This window comes from Rhinolophus sinicus, linkage group LG02, assembly GCF_036562045.2.
Source record: "Rhinolophus sinicus isolate RSC01 linkage group LG02, ASM3656204v1, whole genome shotgun sequence".
Classification (NCBI taxonomy): domain Eukaryota; kingdom Metazoa; phylum Chordata; class Mammalia; order Chiroptera; family Rhinolophidae; genus Rhinolophus; species Rhinolophus sinicus.
In genome coordinates, this window is record NC_133752.1 from 167,070,738 (window position 1) to 167,088,118 (window position 17,381).

General features: G+C 36.7%; 2 protein-coding genes across 2 annotated transcripts in view; one reads left to right on the plus strand and one right to left on the minus strand.

Annotated features, from left to right (window-relative positions):
• Positions 1–828: 828 nt before the first annotated feature.
• GYS2 (glycogen synthase 2) overlaps positions 829–17,381 on the plus strand; it is a 48,484-nt gene continuing 31,931 nt past the window's right edge. The window contains exons 1-4 of the mRNA XM_019738138.2: positions 829–1,326; positions 11,143–11,324; positions 13,700–13,891; positions 15,544–15,726. Of these exons, the coding sequence (XP_019593697.1) occupies positions 1,206–1,326; positions 11,143–11,324; positions 13,700–13,891; positions 15,544–15,726 (678 nt within the window). The 5' untranslated portion in view covers positions 829–1,205. The remainder of the gene's footprint in view (positions 1,327–11,142; positions 11,325–13,699; positions 13,892–15,543; positions 15,727–17,381) is intronic.
• SPX (spexin hormone) overlaps positions 9,156–17,381 on the minus strand; it is a 48,163-nt gene continuing 39,937 nt past the window's right edge. The window contains exon 5 of the mRNA XM_074325940.1: positions 9,156–9,350. Within this exon, the coding sequence (XP_074182041.1) occupies positions 9,169–9,350 (182 nt within the window). The 3' untranslated portion in view covers positions 9,156–9,168. The remainder of the gene's footprint in view (positions 9,351–17,381) is intronic.

Genomic DNA, 17,381 nt, shown 5'->3' on the forward strand with positions numbered 1-17,381 from the left:
TTATTTTTTGAGAATTCTGCTTGTAATTCTAATAAGAAGGATTTCAATTCTTATGTGAATTTCAATTCTACTGCTATAGGGAATGATATAAAAATATTGATTATAGGCTAAATCTGTAAAGTAAGATGTTTCAAAATTAAACATGCTTGTGAATGTCAGTACTTCATTTAGGAACAATATAGAATGTATCTGTGTGTGTGTGTGTGTGTGTGTGTGTAAATAAATTAACACATGCATACCTATATACAAACACATGAAAAAGTAAATATATGGCATTTATTCGCAAGGTGACCTTGGTCATATTTCAGAAGCTAAAATATTTTGCAATTTCCCCGCATATTTGAATAGTTTTACATCTATTAAATTATTCTTTGTCAGTTTGATAATATTTGAGGTAAATGTACAAATAGGACTAAAATTAATTTATATTATCTCATTAAAATGATGATCTGATAATTATTGATGGGTCAAAACGATATTCTGATTATGTTATGTCCAAAGACACACTGGCAATTATATTTTTTCACAAGGAAATTTTAAAGAAAAGTAATTAAGAAAAGGGAAGCCAAGCTCTATGCTTATCTTTAAAATTCAATTTGTAGGTGTAGAACAAAATAACTAGGAATAATTTTTTTAATGCTCTATAACAAAGAACAATACTCAGGCAATCTAAAGGGACTGAACACATAGAAACACGTCCCAATCAACTGTACATGTGATCTTAAATGGTCTGCAAACTTTATAAGGAGAATTGCTAATCTTGGATCACTTTGAGAGTGATGAAATAAGCATTGGTGATCATGTGACTCTAGGAATTCGGTCCAAAGGACAAGGGCTAAAGGTCTGGGCTGGCATCACGATCAGCCTATGAAGATGCCACCATCAGAGGGGGTGCTTGCCTAAACCCCAGACCCGTGGATTTTCTCTGTGATTTCTCTGGGTTGTTTGGGTGGATTCTGACTGGCGATACTGTCTCCAATGGACTTGCCCAGAAAGACTGTAAAGAGGGGCTGAAAACTCCTCCTTCAACTTGGGAGTTCTCTGAGAAGCGCATGGGATTTCATTCTCCTGGTTTAGTCCTATGAGAAGCTACCAAAACCTGGGATCTACCAATTTTGAACCTCCGTGTCTCTAAAGTGCACGGCTCCCAGGATTTCACTCAATTGAAAAAGGGACTCGGAAAAGTGTCAGAGGACTGAAGAAGAATGCTCCGAGGCAGATCCCTCTCTGTGACATCCCTGAGCGGGCTTCCTCAGTGGGAAGTTGAAGAACTTCCCGTGCAGGATTTGCTGCTCTTTGAAGTCGCTTGGGAAGTGACCAATAAAGGTTTGTACTGGCCCTGAAGGTGGCTACTTGTCAGATTGCTGAAGAATGTAGATGAGCAGAATGAAGTAGTGAGAGTGAATTGCCAGTGAGTAAGGAAAGTATTCAAGCTGAGTGTAAGTTTACGTTGCATTTTACCTTGTATATTTCCACAGGCAGTGAAAACTTAGACATGTGTATGTGTTGAAGGGAGAGTTGAAAATATTAGTCTTTGCCAGGGAATGTGCATTTAAATTAAAATTTGAAATTTAATAACAAATTTATGACAAAATAGAAATAAAAAGTTAATATTTATTTACTTTTTGGGTTTTATGATTTTTTTCTTCAGCCAAAAGCACAGTTTTGTACTTTATTTTAGGAAGAACTGTACCTGATCAGGACCAATTAGAAACTTTAACTCCATATACTGTTAGCAATTACATGAAATATTTAATAATATTTCTAATAATTCAAGATTAGCTTGGAATTAAAGTTTTAACTTAGAAGCAGTTCAGTAGGCATGATATTGAACACTTATTAAAAAGAATAATAGTAATTATCTTCAATAACATATACATAGAAATTATAAAATAAGAAAAGAAATCAAATTAAAATTATTTTTCAATAATGTATAATCTCATTTGTGCTGGATTGGAGAATGCAAGGTAGAGTACTGCAACCTATATTATATTATGTTAGATAAGACCCGATCACATATTATGTTAGATAAGATCCGGTCTTATATTATAGTAAAATAAGACCGGGTCTTATATTAATTTTTGCTCCAAAAGACGTATTAGAGCTGATTGTCGAGCTAGGTCTTATTTTGGGGGAAACACAGTACATAGAAGTGAAGTGTTTTATAAATAGCTGTTTCTAATGTTCTTTTTCCAGGTTTTTAAATATGCCCAAAGTTCCTGGGAACAGAGCCGTCTCTGTTACATATAAATCCCAGACTGTGCCTTTAAGGTTTTCTCTACAGAGTAGGCAGGAACTCAAGGATATAACTTGTTGGTGGGAAAACATGGGGGGATTCTAGCACTAGGAAACAGTACAGAAGGTGTCTGTGTGAGTTCCAGCACCTGAACAGGGCCCCTTCTCCTTCCTTCTTTTCTCTTCATTTAGCAAACATTAATGGAGCATTGTCTCCCCGTGCTGGGCACACATTGGTGAAAACGGACTCTTATCCATGGATCTTATATCCTGATAACATGTGTGCTGATATCAAGGCCTAGAAGTGCCTGGCACACAGGAAATGCTCACAGGAATTTTTCGTTTTGAATGAAGGAATGAATACATTTATTTTCAACCTCTATGCTGCCTTTGATATTTAACTTTCTTTCATTTCCCATGCAAGAAAAAGGGAGCTTTTTTTTGTCAAAAGGAGACCCACAATGTGATTTAGCCAAGTTGATATAATCTCCAACATATCTTTATTTTAATATTTATTTCAGTCTGAATTTTAGAAATGTTTATATAAATAGACAATTATTGTGTTCATCCTGACAGCATGTATTCACTGACAACATAGTTTCTTTTTATTTTGAACTTTTACTTTCCTGCAGTTCATAGCAGTGATATGAGGCATGTTGGAGATCATGAAGCCAGCCCCTCCATTTCATAGATTAAATGGGTGCCTATAAGCATTAAATGATCAAGTAAAGGGCAGGGTTGGGACTAGCATTTAGTTCTCCTCTGAGTCCACTTATCTCTTTTATTACTGCACAGTAATCAAAATTAAAGCATCTATTGCCTAAGGAAATGTTCTCTAGATGAAAGAGCATGAGACTTATAGTTAAAGACCATAGGTTTTTAAGACTTTGTAAAAAACGTCCCTTAAACTACTTGAACATCACTTTCTTCATGAATGATGGAGAAACCACTATCTTACAGTGGTTTGTGGCAAATAGGAGAAATGCATTTATATCCAGGAAAACAAAAGATTTCTTAGAGAGGAAAAAAGTCCCTCACTGACAGAATTTTTTTGCCAATGAACAATGAAAATGTGTAAAACATAAAAATAAGAGAGTCATAGTTAAATTATTGGATGCTTATTCTCAGACCTTAAAATAATCTTTTACACTTGTTCATATTACCCTGCAAATGTATTGCTTTTATTCATTTATTATTATTGTCCACTTATTATTCAGTAAAGACTCATGGAGTGTCTATTAGGTGTCAGGCACTGGGAGATGAGGGGCATAGAGTTTAACAATACAGAATTGATTCCCAATCTTCCAGAATTTACAAACTTGCAGGAAGATAGACATTGAATATGCATTTATAGTCAAACATGAGAAGCATAAGAATAAGAGAATAAGATGCTCTAAGACTATATAGTATGTGTGTGTGTGTGTGTGTGTGTGTGTGGTGGGGGGGAGGTGTTCCATCTAGTTTGGGGTTTGGGACAAACCTCTTACTACAATCATTTCTTCTGCACAGACTTACCCAAATCATTGTAGACTATGGACCAATTATCATTTGGAGGATATTTAGGATCATTAAAAAGAGTTTAATGAATATTGTCAAATAATGAATGCTAATTTAATACATGTGAACACTTCTGAAATTTAGTCACTAAATAAGTGCTTCTCTTTTAAAATCAACTAAAAACAACTTGTTTTAGCACTAAGCCATCATAGTGCCAGACATAATACTTCTACCTGTTCCCTCCTTAAACTAGATGCCATTGCGGTGGGTCACATGGTAGGAATGACACATGGAAAAACTCAGAAAACTACAGTCAAAATGATATGGTAGAAGCTGACCATGATTGCAAGTCCACTATTCTGAGGCAGGTGTTCTAAAGGTGTTATCAAGGTCCACTTGTTAAAAGTGGACTTCAAAAAGTTTGTAAACCTTGTAGAATTGTATTTGAAAATATGGCTCATACTTGTATGTGTAAATGCTTTTTCGGAGAAAAGGACTGAATGCTTTCATCAGACTTCCAAAGGCCTCAATAATTAATGTGACAACCACTGCTCTAAGTTCTCTAAACCCCTGGGTTCCTTTTTGTTAATGTAGAAGTGCCTAGAGCCATAATTTAAAAAGTTGTTTCCTCTAAGTATTGTTTTCCAAGTGCTTTTCTCTAGAGCAGAATAGAAGGGATTCCACCTTCCCCAACACCTAAAGAAGTTTATCTTTTTGTGATACAATCGCTTTCTTCCTCTGTCCCTCACACCACCATTTTTAAAGATCCATCAATTGTTCCTCCACATAGTTACTTAGTCTTGCTGTCTCCACCCTTTGGGCTCTGGAGTCAAACTGCCTGGACTGAATTCCCAGCTCCATCATTACCTATGTGATGTGGGATCCATCTCATAGCTTCTCTGTGCCTCAGTTTCCCCTTCTAAAAAGTAAGATAATAATAGCATCTACCTGTAATGGTGCTGTGAAAACTAAAAGAAATACCAATTATAAATAACTTATAACAGTGTCTAACATTTAATAAATACTCTGTAGGCATTATTATTATTTCTTCATAAAATTTCTTCATAAAATGAGGGAGTTGGATCATCCATTATGATAATGGCTTTATCTTTCAGTGATTCCATGGGTCAGTTTTAAACACAAAAGCAGAAAATTGGAAAAAAAAGATATGGAACAGGGTTGCTACAATCATGGGGACACAGTTACTAGGAGTTGAGGTTGCTTTGCCTGGTATAGATAGATGTGCAGGGTCTTTATCAATGGCATCCCAAGCCACACCACATGAAACACAATCTATGGAAAAACCATGCTTTGTATACACATAGCTTTAAGGGGAGCACTAGTCTCCCACTTCCTTTTCATCCTGAGTCCCTCTTATATAAAACATGGTGCTGTCACTGTCGTGGGGTGTGCACGTGGTTTTGCTCTAAGTGTCTCACCTCCCACTGCCCAAGACTACAGTTTTTTTTATTTAAATAACAGACCCAGCAAAGCACTGGGCACACAAATACTAGTTGACCATTGTCACCAGTAGCATTTATTTTCTATCCTACCAGCCATGCTACCTCAGAGAATGGTGTTTTAACTATAAAGGTAGTGACTACCCTTGCTTCTGTAACTGTGTCTTGAGATAGGAGGGTAAGATTATTAGCTATGCATACTGAAGTAATATGACTTCCAAATTCTGTAACTTTTAAGAATTTAAAAATAGTGAAGATACTCCCATATTATATGTATATATAAAATGCCTTATTTTGGCTTCTGTCCATATTCCACACTGCTTTGGAGTCTTGGTTTTAGCAATATCAGCAGTGTTTCTGGATGAAACATATATGCCATGGGAGCTCATCTTTTCTTTCTTATGAAAGGTCTGATACTTTGCCCTCACACTAAAGATAGCTCCCATGTTGTTTCGGAAAAAATATAGATCAATAAAATACAAAGTACATGTTTGAAAGTGAAGGGTAAGTTCAAATTCAGTAGCTAACACTGTGTTAAAACAATAATTCATTAATAAATATGTGTTGGTGACTCTCTGGTTTATACTCCAAATTTGAAAATAAGAACAACCCTATGTCTAAGCCATCACACTTACCTATAATTAGCATGCCAAGAGAGGAGTTTGTAGTAAATAGAATAAAAATCGAGGGAAACTAGTTGATATATAAATACAGGAAGGATAGAGGAAGGATAAAATTGTGCTTGAGCATATGAAATGCATTAAGTGGGCCTCCCCATGGAAAGACTGTACAAGGAGAGCCCTGGGAGGAAAGATTTATTTACAATCAGGCCTCAGCCAATATGGGATGGACTTTTATTTTTAAATTTTATGTTTCTATTCCTGGTAGGCTGAAATAACATGGCCATAGTAGTTATGAACACTCTAAGGCTATTTGGGGACTATCCATATTAAAATTGAAGGCCTCAAGTGGGAAAAAGAGGCAGACAATTAGTTATGTTCATCTTCACATTTCAATTCCCAAATCTAATGATTCATATTTTTAAAATAAAGAATTTCTATTCTCCTTTATGTTCTTTAGCAAATAAAAATGTGTTTGCGTTTACCCAAGTATATTAGAATTTGAAACACATAATCTAATAAACAAGGATGTTATAAGATCTCTGGGCAAGATATATAGTTGCAAATAAAAGAGTTTTCAAGAACAAAAATGTGAATAAGGCATTTAATAAATGTGAACCATCTGCTGATAATATATTACCCATCATAAGATGAAGATGAGGGAAACAAGTCTATGGAAAAAGAAAAATTATTTTAAGGTTTTGCATTTGCATTTTATGGATAATGGTTTTGAATATATATATATATAGCAAAAAAATGTATACACATTTTAAGAAAGGAAAAAACTGTATTAAAATTGTAATAATATATAGTGATAACAAAAGATGAATACAAGTCACATTTGACTTCTGCAATTACAAGAGTAGTTCAAAATGGTTACCATCAGCATCCAGACACTTCTGATTATGGCAAACTACTGCTTGAGCAACGTTGGCCAAAGTGTCCACTTGTACATTTTTTTGGCACCCTGATTATATATATATATATATATATATATATATATATATATATATACACACACACACATATATATATATTAAATTTTAAAGAAAAATTTTTTTAATTGCCCTTTAAAACAATTTCTCTAAATTTGTTTTTCCTTAACAAATAGTTTATACAGTTCATTAAATTTTCTGGAATTTGAGAAAATATTTAGATGTGGTCGATGTTGGCATCAATTTTAGTAGACTCAGATTCATTATTGAATGGTTAAGTGAATCAATCTGGAAACCTCTGCTTGCAGGATTTGCAGATCCTCTTCATGTGTCCCATGCTATCCTCATCACCTGCCATCTGAGCTGTGATACTGTTCTTATTATCAGACTGCTCAAGGGACAATTTTAAGTACAGTCAAAAAGCCTTTTCTTAACAATGAAGTTCTTAAGGACAATAAGTTTATGTAAGCTCATATGAAAATTGCTTGCATGTAATATTTACATTTTGGGAGTTACATTAACTCTTCTCATTTATAAATGAATGAATTCTGTTAGTATCATATAGTAGTATCAACATTTGTGTTTTGTGTCTTCTTTCTCAAAAACAATTTACCAAAAAGTATATTTTGAGTTGTTCAGGCTTAAAGAAAAATTTGCAGAGTGCAATTCTACCTTTTGGCCATAGATTGTAACTATCTATTAGATTTATTAAAGTCTAAGTTACTGAAATAAGAAATTTAAGAGATGCAGTAACTATCAAACCCTATATCCTGATGAATTGATATACCTTATGAAAAACTATAGTGAAAAATAAGAAGCTTTTTTTTCATTATACAAGTAATAAAATTGCTCTTGGAAGTGGAATTGCAGATTGGTGCCAGGACCTGTATTAGCTTTGAGAGTTTACACAGAATATCTTGAGTCATCCCTTCGCCTATAGCTCATGAACAAAATATTGCTCAAGAAATTGGTTCAGAGAGAGAGAGATCCAAGATGGTAGAGTAGATAAAAACTGGGCCGGCTTCCTTCCATGAACACATTAAAATTACAACTGAATTATAGAATAATAAACATGGAGAACCAGCTGAAGTCTGGATGAACAGAAGTTTTATAACTAAGAATATAAAGAAGCCATGTCAAGACTGATAGGAAGGCTGGAAACGTGAAATAGGCTGTCCCCAAACCTTCATGTGGTGGTTGAGAACCAGGAGGGATATTTCAGCTATGGAGGTTCCCCCCAGAGGATCAAAAGACCCCAACCCCACACCCGCCTCTCCAGCCCAGAGTACTGGTGCCAGGAAGAGGAGCCTCCACAACATCTAGCTGTGAAAAACAGTGTGCATTCCAACTATCCAGGTTGAATGGAAGGATGCAGGAAACCCAGATATCCTCTTAAATGGCCCACAAACAGAGTCTCTCACTAGCAGGCACTCACCTTGGGCTCCAGTGGAGGGACAGTAACTCAGTGGTTTGGGGAGGGCATCGGGGACATGTTGTGGGGGGGCAGACTGAGGTATGTCTTCAGAAGGAGGGCTGGAGGACAGTTGCTCTCTTCCTTGTGTGGAATCTTTCTCCTGTGCAGCCAGTAGATGGCTGCTACCTTTATTTGTTGAAGCCTCTCCCACAGGCCAAATCTTAATCTGATTGGCTTGGTGAGCTCTGCTGCTCTACCCTGTTGACAACCTGAGAATTTGCCCCACCCAACTTGTCCAACACCAGAGGCATTTTCTCCGAAAACAGCCAACCCCACATGCATTGCGCTCTTTTTTGAAAAACTATCAGAGTTCGCAGGACCCAGGTGGGCAGCAGATGGCCATGGTGTGCTCTGAGACTTTTGCTGAGTAGCTCCAGGCTCAGCACTGGCACCAAACTAGAGTCTACATTAACCAGTTGACCACAATTCTTCCCACTCTAGTGACTCCCTGAGACCCTGCCTCACCCAACTCTTGTACTGCACGAGGCATTATCAGGGGCTGAATCTTAAGGGAGCCAGCAGAAGGCAGCAGGCTTTGGGGTGTGCTGGCTTTTTGTGGAGCTACCCAGGTCCACTACTGGTGACAGCCATCCTATGTATTAGGTAGAGCTACCTAATACATATCTATCAACAATTGCTTTTAATGTAAATGGATTAAATACTCTAATCAAAAGACATAGGGGGGCTGAATGTATAAGAAAACAAAACCCTTACATCTGCTGTCTTCAAGAGAATCACTTCAGATTGAAAGACACACAAAGATGGAAAGTAAAGGGATGGAAAAGATATTTCATAAAAATGGAAATGAAATAAACAAACAAAAAAGCTGGGGTAGCCAATACTTTAACCAAACAAAATAACTTTAAAACAAAGGCTGTAAAGAGAGACAAAGAAGGACCCAGTAATCCCATTTCAGAATATTTACCTGAAGAAATCCAAATGCTATTTCAAGGGGACATGTGTATCCATATGTTCATGGAAGCATTGTTTACAATGGCCAAGAGGTGGAGGCAGTCTGGGTCTGTTGGTGAAAGAATGGATAAAGAGGAGGTGGTACATACATACAATGAAATGTTGCTTGGCCATGGAAGGGAGTGGGTTCTTGCCATCTTCAGCAGCATGGATGGACCTGGAGTGTCAGACAGAGAAAGACAGGTATAATGAGATTTTGTTTATATATGGAATCTAAAGATCAAAATAAACAAAGAAAACAGAAAAAAACTCATAGATACAGAGATCATATTGATGGTTGCCAGATTGGAGGGGGATTGGGAATGAGTAAAAAAGGGGAAGGGATTAAGAAGTACAAACTTGTTGTTACACAGTAATCATGCAGATGTAGGTTATAGCATAAGGAATATAGTCAATAATATAGTAATAACTATCTGTGATGTCAGATGGGTACTAGATTCTTTGGGGTGATAGATGGGAAGAGGTTAGGGGGAAGGTAAAAAAGGTGGAGGGATTAAGAAATACAAACTGGTAGTTACAAAATAGTCATGGGGATGCAATGCACATCATGGGGAATGTAATCAATAGTATTGTGATAGTGTGGGACATTGTCAGATGGTTGTTGAACTTAATCATGGTGATCACTTCTTTAGGTCTATAAATGTTGAAGAACTATGGTGTATATGTGAAACTAATATAATATTGTATGTTAGCTATATTTTAATAAAAACCCTTAAAATAAATTTGAAAAAGAAGAAATTGATTCAGACTGTTCTCATATTCTCATATGAGATGATTGTTTAGAGCCAGCACAAGAAATAACCAAAAGAATGTCTTCTTCCCCTTGGTCCTCTCTATTCTTCCTACCTGGTTACTCCACCACAAGTCTTTCCTTTTGAATGCTTATTACTCTCCATGTGCACTCTGTCTTCCCAACTTAGGGCTTTAGCTCTAACCCTTCCCTCTGCCTGAAAAAATTCTTCCCATGACATCCACCTGCCTTATATCTTTATCTTTTTAAGTACTTACTCAAATATCACCTTTTCAATGAGCCTTAATTTTTAATACTACTGTTATGACCTGCCTTTTTGCCCAAGCTAAGTATTATTTTCATCCCATTGAACAGATGAGCTAATTGAGCCTTAGGTTAAGTGAGTTAACTAGTTCAATTTAAATTGGTTCTAATTTTTCAACACTATAATGTCTCAATAAATATCCTTATACATATATTTTTGTTTCCTCCCAGGACAATTTTCAATATGTGGACTTGCTGGATTCAAGGGTATACATATTTTATGAGAGCGTACATATTTTTGTGTATTAATAGTGGTGTTAGTGATGCCAGAGGGGAAAAAAATGAAATACCGTATGAAAATTTATATTTGTGTCACTGGGTTTGACATGAGGGTTGGGTCAAGCATTCCCCTTCAAAATCTATCAGCTCTTTCTTCTTGTCAAAAGCTACCTTGTTTGGTACCTTAGAAGGGAAGTGGCTCTTTAGCTTTGGAGACTTGCTCATAATTTCAGCAGTGGCCATTATTTGGACATACCTTAGACCCTTCTTGTATCACTGTAGAAGAAGGGGTGCAAGGTGAGTACTGCTGCTGTCACAAGTCATGACAATAGCTGTTTGTTCCAACTTTGACAATTCAATTTGGATAGAGCTTTAAGCCAAGTACTGCTTCATTCCAATTGTATTTTCAGGTTTTCTCGAAATGTACTTCTCTGCTGTTGACAACCTGTTGGTCTCTGACCTGCACCCAGTAGGGGCTTTAAAATATGCATGACTTGAACTAATGGTGACCATTTGTTGATGTCTTTTAAAAGCTTTCTTTTAGGAAGTTAAATAAACCCTTGTGCTTGATGGGTCCTAAGTACACACTTAAAAATGAGGACTCACTTCCATGCCTTTATTCTTTAACTTGAATTCCTAACCTGATAATGATAATGTAACCTTTTATTTTTAACAGTTGGTGGCATCTATACTGTGATTCAGACAAAGGCCAGAACAACAGCAGATGAATGGGGAGACAATTATTTTCTGATTGGTCCATATTTTGAGCAAAACATGAAGACTCAGGTGGAACAGTGTGAACCTATAAATGATACTATTAGAAAAGCAATGGACACAATGAATAAACATGGCTGCCAGGTAATGGATACTAATGGGCATATCACTTGACAAGTCTTAGTAAACTATTCTTGGAAAACAACCCAATTTACATGAACTCACAAGAGAAGACTATTCAGCTACTTAGAGAAAAGGAGCAGATTTAAGAGAAAGATGATGAACTTGATTTTAAATAGGTACACTTTTGAGGCACCTTGTGAAAACCAGGGGAAAGTATCGAATTGTGTAATAGTTTTGGAATTCAGCAGAAGGTATAGAGTAGATATATTTCTGGGGAAGTCATTTGTGTCTAAATTGTAGTTGACATAATGAGTGTTGATATTAGTATTCAGTGGAAGTTTATAGACTAAGAGCAAAAGTTTTGAGCCAAACCTTGGAGATGTTAATGTGTTAGAACATCTACATTAAAAGAAGTCAGAGATTGTAGAAGGAGAAGCACAGTGATGGAGAACCAAGGATGTCCAAATCCTAATTCTCAGAACCTGTGAACATATTACCTTATATAGAAAAGGACTTTGTAGATGTGATTATGTTAAGATGGGGAGATTATCCTGGATTACCTGGATTATCCTGGATTAGCACAATATAATCACAAGAGTTCTTATAAGAGGGAGGCAATAGAATTTGAATCAGAGGAGAGGTATGACAACGGAAGCAGAGGTTGGTGTGATGAGTTTTGAAGATGGCCGATGGGGCCATGAGCCAAGGAATGTAGGTGGCCTCTAGAAGCTGGAAAAGGCCAGAAAACAGATTCTCTTCTAGAGAATACAAATGGAATGCAACTCTTTCAACATGTTGATTTTAAACTATAAGACCCATTTCTGTCTACTGACTCTCAAACCTGTAAGATAATCAATTTGTATTGTTCTAAGCTACTAGGTTTATGATAATTTGTTGCTGTCACAATAGGAATAGTGAGATCAAGACAAAGGAAAAGAGAGATTCAAGTATGAAGGAGGGATTAAGTCAACAAAGGATTGAACCAGAGTCAATTGGGTTTAGCAATATATTAAGGTCACGCAAGGTAAACTTGTTAAATATAGCCTCAAAGGAGAAGGGGTGCTTAAATAAGATAGCAGTAAGTTAATGAAGGAGAGAATGGTGAGAAAAGGGCTACAAAAATTATGGCTATGAGATTTTTCTATGAAGAGGAAAGATAAATTAATTAGTTTCAGATTGACATGGTTTTGAGAATTAATGTTTTATTAACTGTGAATGAGACCTGAGTATATTTATGTGCCAAAAAGAAATATCTAATAGGCAGGAGAAGTTGAAAGTTCAGAAGAAATGGATGATTGAAGAGAGTAAGGTCACTGAGAATGGGAGAGGGAACAAGATCCAAAGCCCTATTGAAAAGATCATTCTTCTCCCCTTTCACTTAAACAGGAGATAAAAGATAAATGTAAGTAGAGATAAGTTGATGAAGAATTCAGGATGGTCTCACTCAAGGTTTTTGATGATCTCACTGAGGTAGGGGTTAAATGTCATCTTATGAGAGGAAGCAAGTTTTAAAATAAGAGAATTTGAAGGAAGAAATTCTAAAAAATGTTCAAGGGTAGATAAAAGAATGTCTGGACATCTTTGATGTATAGTCATGATGTTTTAGTGGCACAAATATACATGATTGGCATCAATCAGCAGCCTGAGTGAAAGTGCAGTAAGTTGAATAGATGGAGAGTCAGTGTTGTCTAATTTCAGCATTTGTGCAATGGGTCAAATTGGCACAAGCGTTAGAGGTAAGTCTGTGATTGACTAAATTAATGTTGAAATGATGAACAGTCAATTTAAAGAATGTAATAGGTTAGACTTTGAGCTGCTAGATTAAAGAGATAATGTATCTTGGGCAATGTATTTAAATAAAATCTCTGGCATCAACCATATTGAGAAATACTTTGAGTCACTTTTTTTTTTGATAGGAAGAATAAGAGAAATCATATACATTTGTCTACAGAAACAATTTTTTTCTAGCAAGAAATATTGTAAGTCCTGTTGCATAAAGATAAATAAGTGACACAGTAGAAATTACATCCAACTACAAGTTGTGAAAGATACAAAGTAGTTCATCTTATGACTATCATAAAAAAATAGACGATAATTAAATCCTAAAACTATGAGCTTAAGGTCACAGGAAAGCATACATGAGCTATAGATACTTTCTTTATAAATGACCAAATTTACTGAAGAGCAAAACGGAGATTCTAGGTGAATGGATGCAAGCCCATTCCATCTTCAGGCTCAAACACCAGATAGTTTGTGTTATCACTACGATTTCCCATATAGTTTGTATAATCTGCTATTAAGTTCTAAGTAAAGTTTGTATCTTCTAAGCACAAATACATTTTCCTCCCTCACATTACTTAGCATGATAATATGGCTCTGTGTTCTTTATATGGCAGGTACGTTTTGGAAGATGGCTGATAGAAGGGAGTCCTTACGTGGTGCTCTTTGACATAGGGTATTCAGCTTGGAATCTGGACAGGTGGAAGGGTGACCTCTGGGAAGCATGCAGCGTTGGCATCCCTTATCACGACCGAGAAGCCAATGATATGCTGATATTTGGATCTTTAACTGCCTGGTTCTTAAAAGAGGTACAGCTTACTGTATAGCTATACAACAGAGGGGCAGCATGATTGTGTTCCATGCCCAGCATGGTCAGCAATGATCCCATGGTTTCTAGATTAAGTGAATTTTGAGTTGCTGCCATTATTGATTGTCCTAATACATTTCAAAGCAATCAGAAAATGTTTAGCATTCCTCAAACTAAATGCCAGCCTTTGGAACAGGGTAATAATAATGCTTATTAATATTTACCTCATGTCAGGTTTAAACAGAATAATGTCTATAAAACATCCAATTATATTGCCTGCTACATAGATGATACTTAATTATATGCAAGAAAAAATTAATGTACACCATGCACTATGTACATGAATTCTAGAATCAAGGAAGTAGGAAATAGCTTGAAATACTTTGTTTTCTTTATGCACGAGTACTCATGGAACTGCAGTGACTTTTAGAAACTTTCATCATTTGCTAAGGGCTGAAGTGATCCAGCAATTGCTAAGGTGTTCATATCAGTGAAATATCCCATAAGTGAAAAAAAAGAAGTGTTAGAAACCAGCCCTTGTTAAATAAGACAAGCCTGCCCTCTCTTAAGTCTTCAAAGCATGACAGTAAGATTTCTTTGCAATTTTTGCACCACCTCAAGATGATGATGCCTAATCTAAAAATGGAGCATCCCTAGGAAGGTGGGTGTGGCCTAAGGACAAATCACAGAACTGTTGTTGAGAGTGTGCTCCTCTTGGCCAGTCTTTCTTACTGATGAAGTCATATTCCAATAGCCATATAGGTTTGCCTTGAAGTGAAGGGGAAGGTAAAGGGGCAGTCCGATTGCTTTGTGTTGGTGACAGAATAGGAGAAGAGTGAGGATGCTGGCAGGTCTGCTCTAATGACCAATATGCACTGTTGCTTTAGTTGGTAGAACCAATTATTGCTCTGCAAACTGCCTCCCTGAACCACTGCCCCCAGGGCTGAGTTCAGCCTCCAAATGAATGTTTGTGAATGTGTGTGTGTGTGTGTGTGTGTGCGTGTGTGTGGTGTGTGTGTGCTGTCATCCTTTCTGTTAAATGGAACAGAGGGGAGAGAAGCAAAGTAAGGCCCCAACTTCCTTTAAAATAAAGCAGTTCCAGAAATAGAGATGGTCTTTGGTAAAAAAGTGTAAATAAAGACACTGAAAAAAATAACCCAAGGCTTCTGGGCAAGTCCTCTTTCTGCTGTCACCTCTGCTGCCATGGCTCTGTGCAACTGTTAGTAGCTGTGAGGAACTTTTTGAAGAGTAGATGCTTTAAAGTACAGAGGTTTAGCCTAAGTCAGTGGTTTTCAAAGAGTATTTCCGTGGACCACCAGTAGCAGCATCCCCTGAAACCTGTAAGAAATGCAAATTCTTGCCTTCAGCCCAGAACTATTGAATTAGATGACCTGGGAATGGAACCCAGATGACAGTACTTAACAAGCCTTCCTGGTGATTGTGATGTATGCTAAGGGTGAGAACCACTGGGCTCTCTGAACATGCCACCAAATCTTATAAAGCACTTAAATGTGCTAAATCTGCAGTTTTCATATTTAGATCCCTTTAAATTGTGCTAAAATTTATAGGCATGATAACTTTCCTTATGTTGTGGGCCATGAGCCAGATCAAGCTTCACCAACAACTTTTCTAAATGCCTCTTTTCTGATGTAGGTGACAGACCATACGGAAGGTAAACATGTCATTGCCCATTTCCATGAATGGCAGGCCGGAACTGGGCTAATCCTTTCTCGTGCCCGGAAACTTCCTATCGCTGCGATATTTACCACCCACGCCACACTGCTTGGGCGGTATCTCTGCGCAGCAAACATTGATTTCTACAACCATCTTGATAAGGTAAGTAATCCTACCTCCTTCCCCCTCACCACCTTTCTTTTCGATCCTTGAAGCTGAAGGCTGAGAAGTATCGATCTTTATGTTTCATCTGCCAGCCAGATGACAGAAATGCCCTTTTAACTAATCAATATTCATGGCAAAACCTCCCCTGGTGACAGAGAGCTTGTATAGTTTAACTGTTCAGAACACAGTAGTAGTGAGAGGCGATGTCTGTCTGTTAGGGAGTAATAGATCCAAGATCCAAAGGGGCATGATGGGAGTAAGACATTGTGGACACAGAATTGGGCTCCTGTCTACCCTGAAGCTTGGGAAATGCTGTGAGGACCCTGGAGCCAGACACAGCACTGACTGGCTGGTAGAGAACCAGGATTCTAGGCATACAACTTGCACTGTGAGCCTTGTTTCCTTTCCTCCAAGTGAACAAATGGTCAGATTTCTCCTGTAATTCTGCAATGCATAGGGGGAGTTTGGTGGGGGGTCAAATAAGACAGAAGTTATTACAAACAGTGATCTGTGTCCTTGGTGACCAGACAGTTGTATCTGCTCATTTTAGAAGACAGTCCGATTCTATGACCCAAACTCATTCAGTTTTGACTTCTTTCTTCTATTTTCCATCAGTTAAATCAGATTACAGTATGTCTTTTGTATCATCATGTCAATAATATCAACAAAGTATTTGCATACCATACAATCAGGGCTTTTGCGGATTTGGTATCTATGTCGCCAATCATAGCATTTTAGGATTCTGTTTCACTATCAGGAAAATTAGGAAGTTAGAAAATTGATTTCTAAAGTCTTCTCCAGTTAAAAAAAAAAAGCTAAGATTCTATGAAATAAAGTATATGTGTGAGTGATACATAACTAATACTTAGGTAGTGGTAGTGGAGAATTATACAACTATCTCAAAGAGACTTTGAATGCAGGAAAGGTTTTTTCTGACAAACTTCAACATTTGCAAAGCAATGAATGGTCCTAATGACAGTTTTCCTATAAAAAGGTCAGCCTAACCTAAAGGTCAAATTGTGAACATAAGATGTACATTTAAAATAATGTTTTAAAGGTCAGGAGACCAGTGAAATTTCCTAATAGTGTACGATCATGGTAGACTAATAGGAGCAAACCCGTGATCCATGACAAGCTCAACAACTGTGTTTCCTGAAGAAGAGCAGACTTGGATTTTTGTAAAAGAGAAAATGTTAAGATAGGTATTTCAAATATTTCACTTCAGAATACTTAAGAGCATTATATAGTAATTAATAAAAACAACTAATGATATACATCAGACTATTTGTTTTTAAAGAACAAATGCATTGTAGTATATAGTTATATATTACAAATATTTTCGTCTGATAAAAGGTCAGTATTTATATCATACTGTCTTGAAATAGGACTATATATCTCCACAGCTTAAAGCCCCTCACTAGTTGAAATATGCAAGCTTAGTCAGACCCTAAGCCCATTGTTTTAGTAAAATGTCCAGTTCAGCAGAGTGACTAGTAAATAACAAGTAGTCAACAACTAGATTTTGAGTTAAACTCATAATAATTTCTCACAGAAAAATCCCCCATAATCATTTTTCACAGCAAACCCTCTCCCCATACTCACACTGGGTTTAGAATTTGGGTAGTACATAGAAATACCAAATTATATAAATG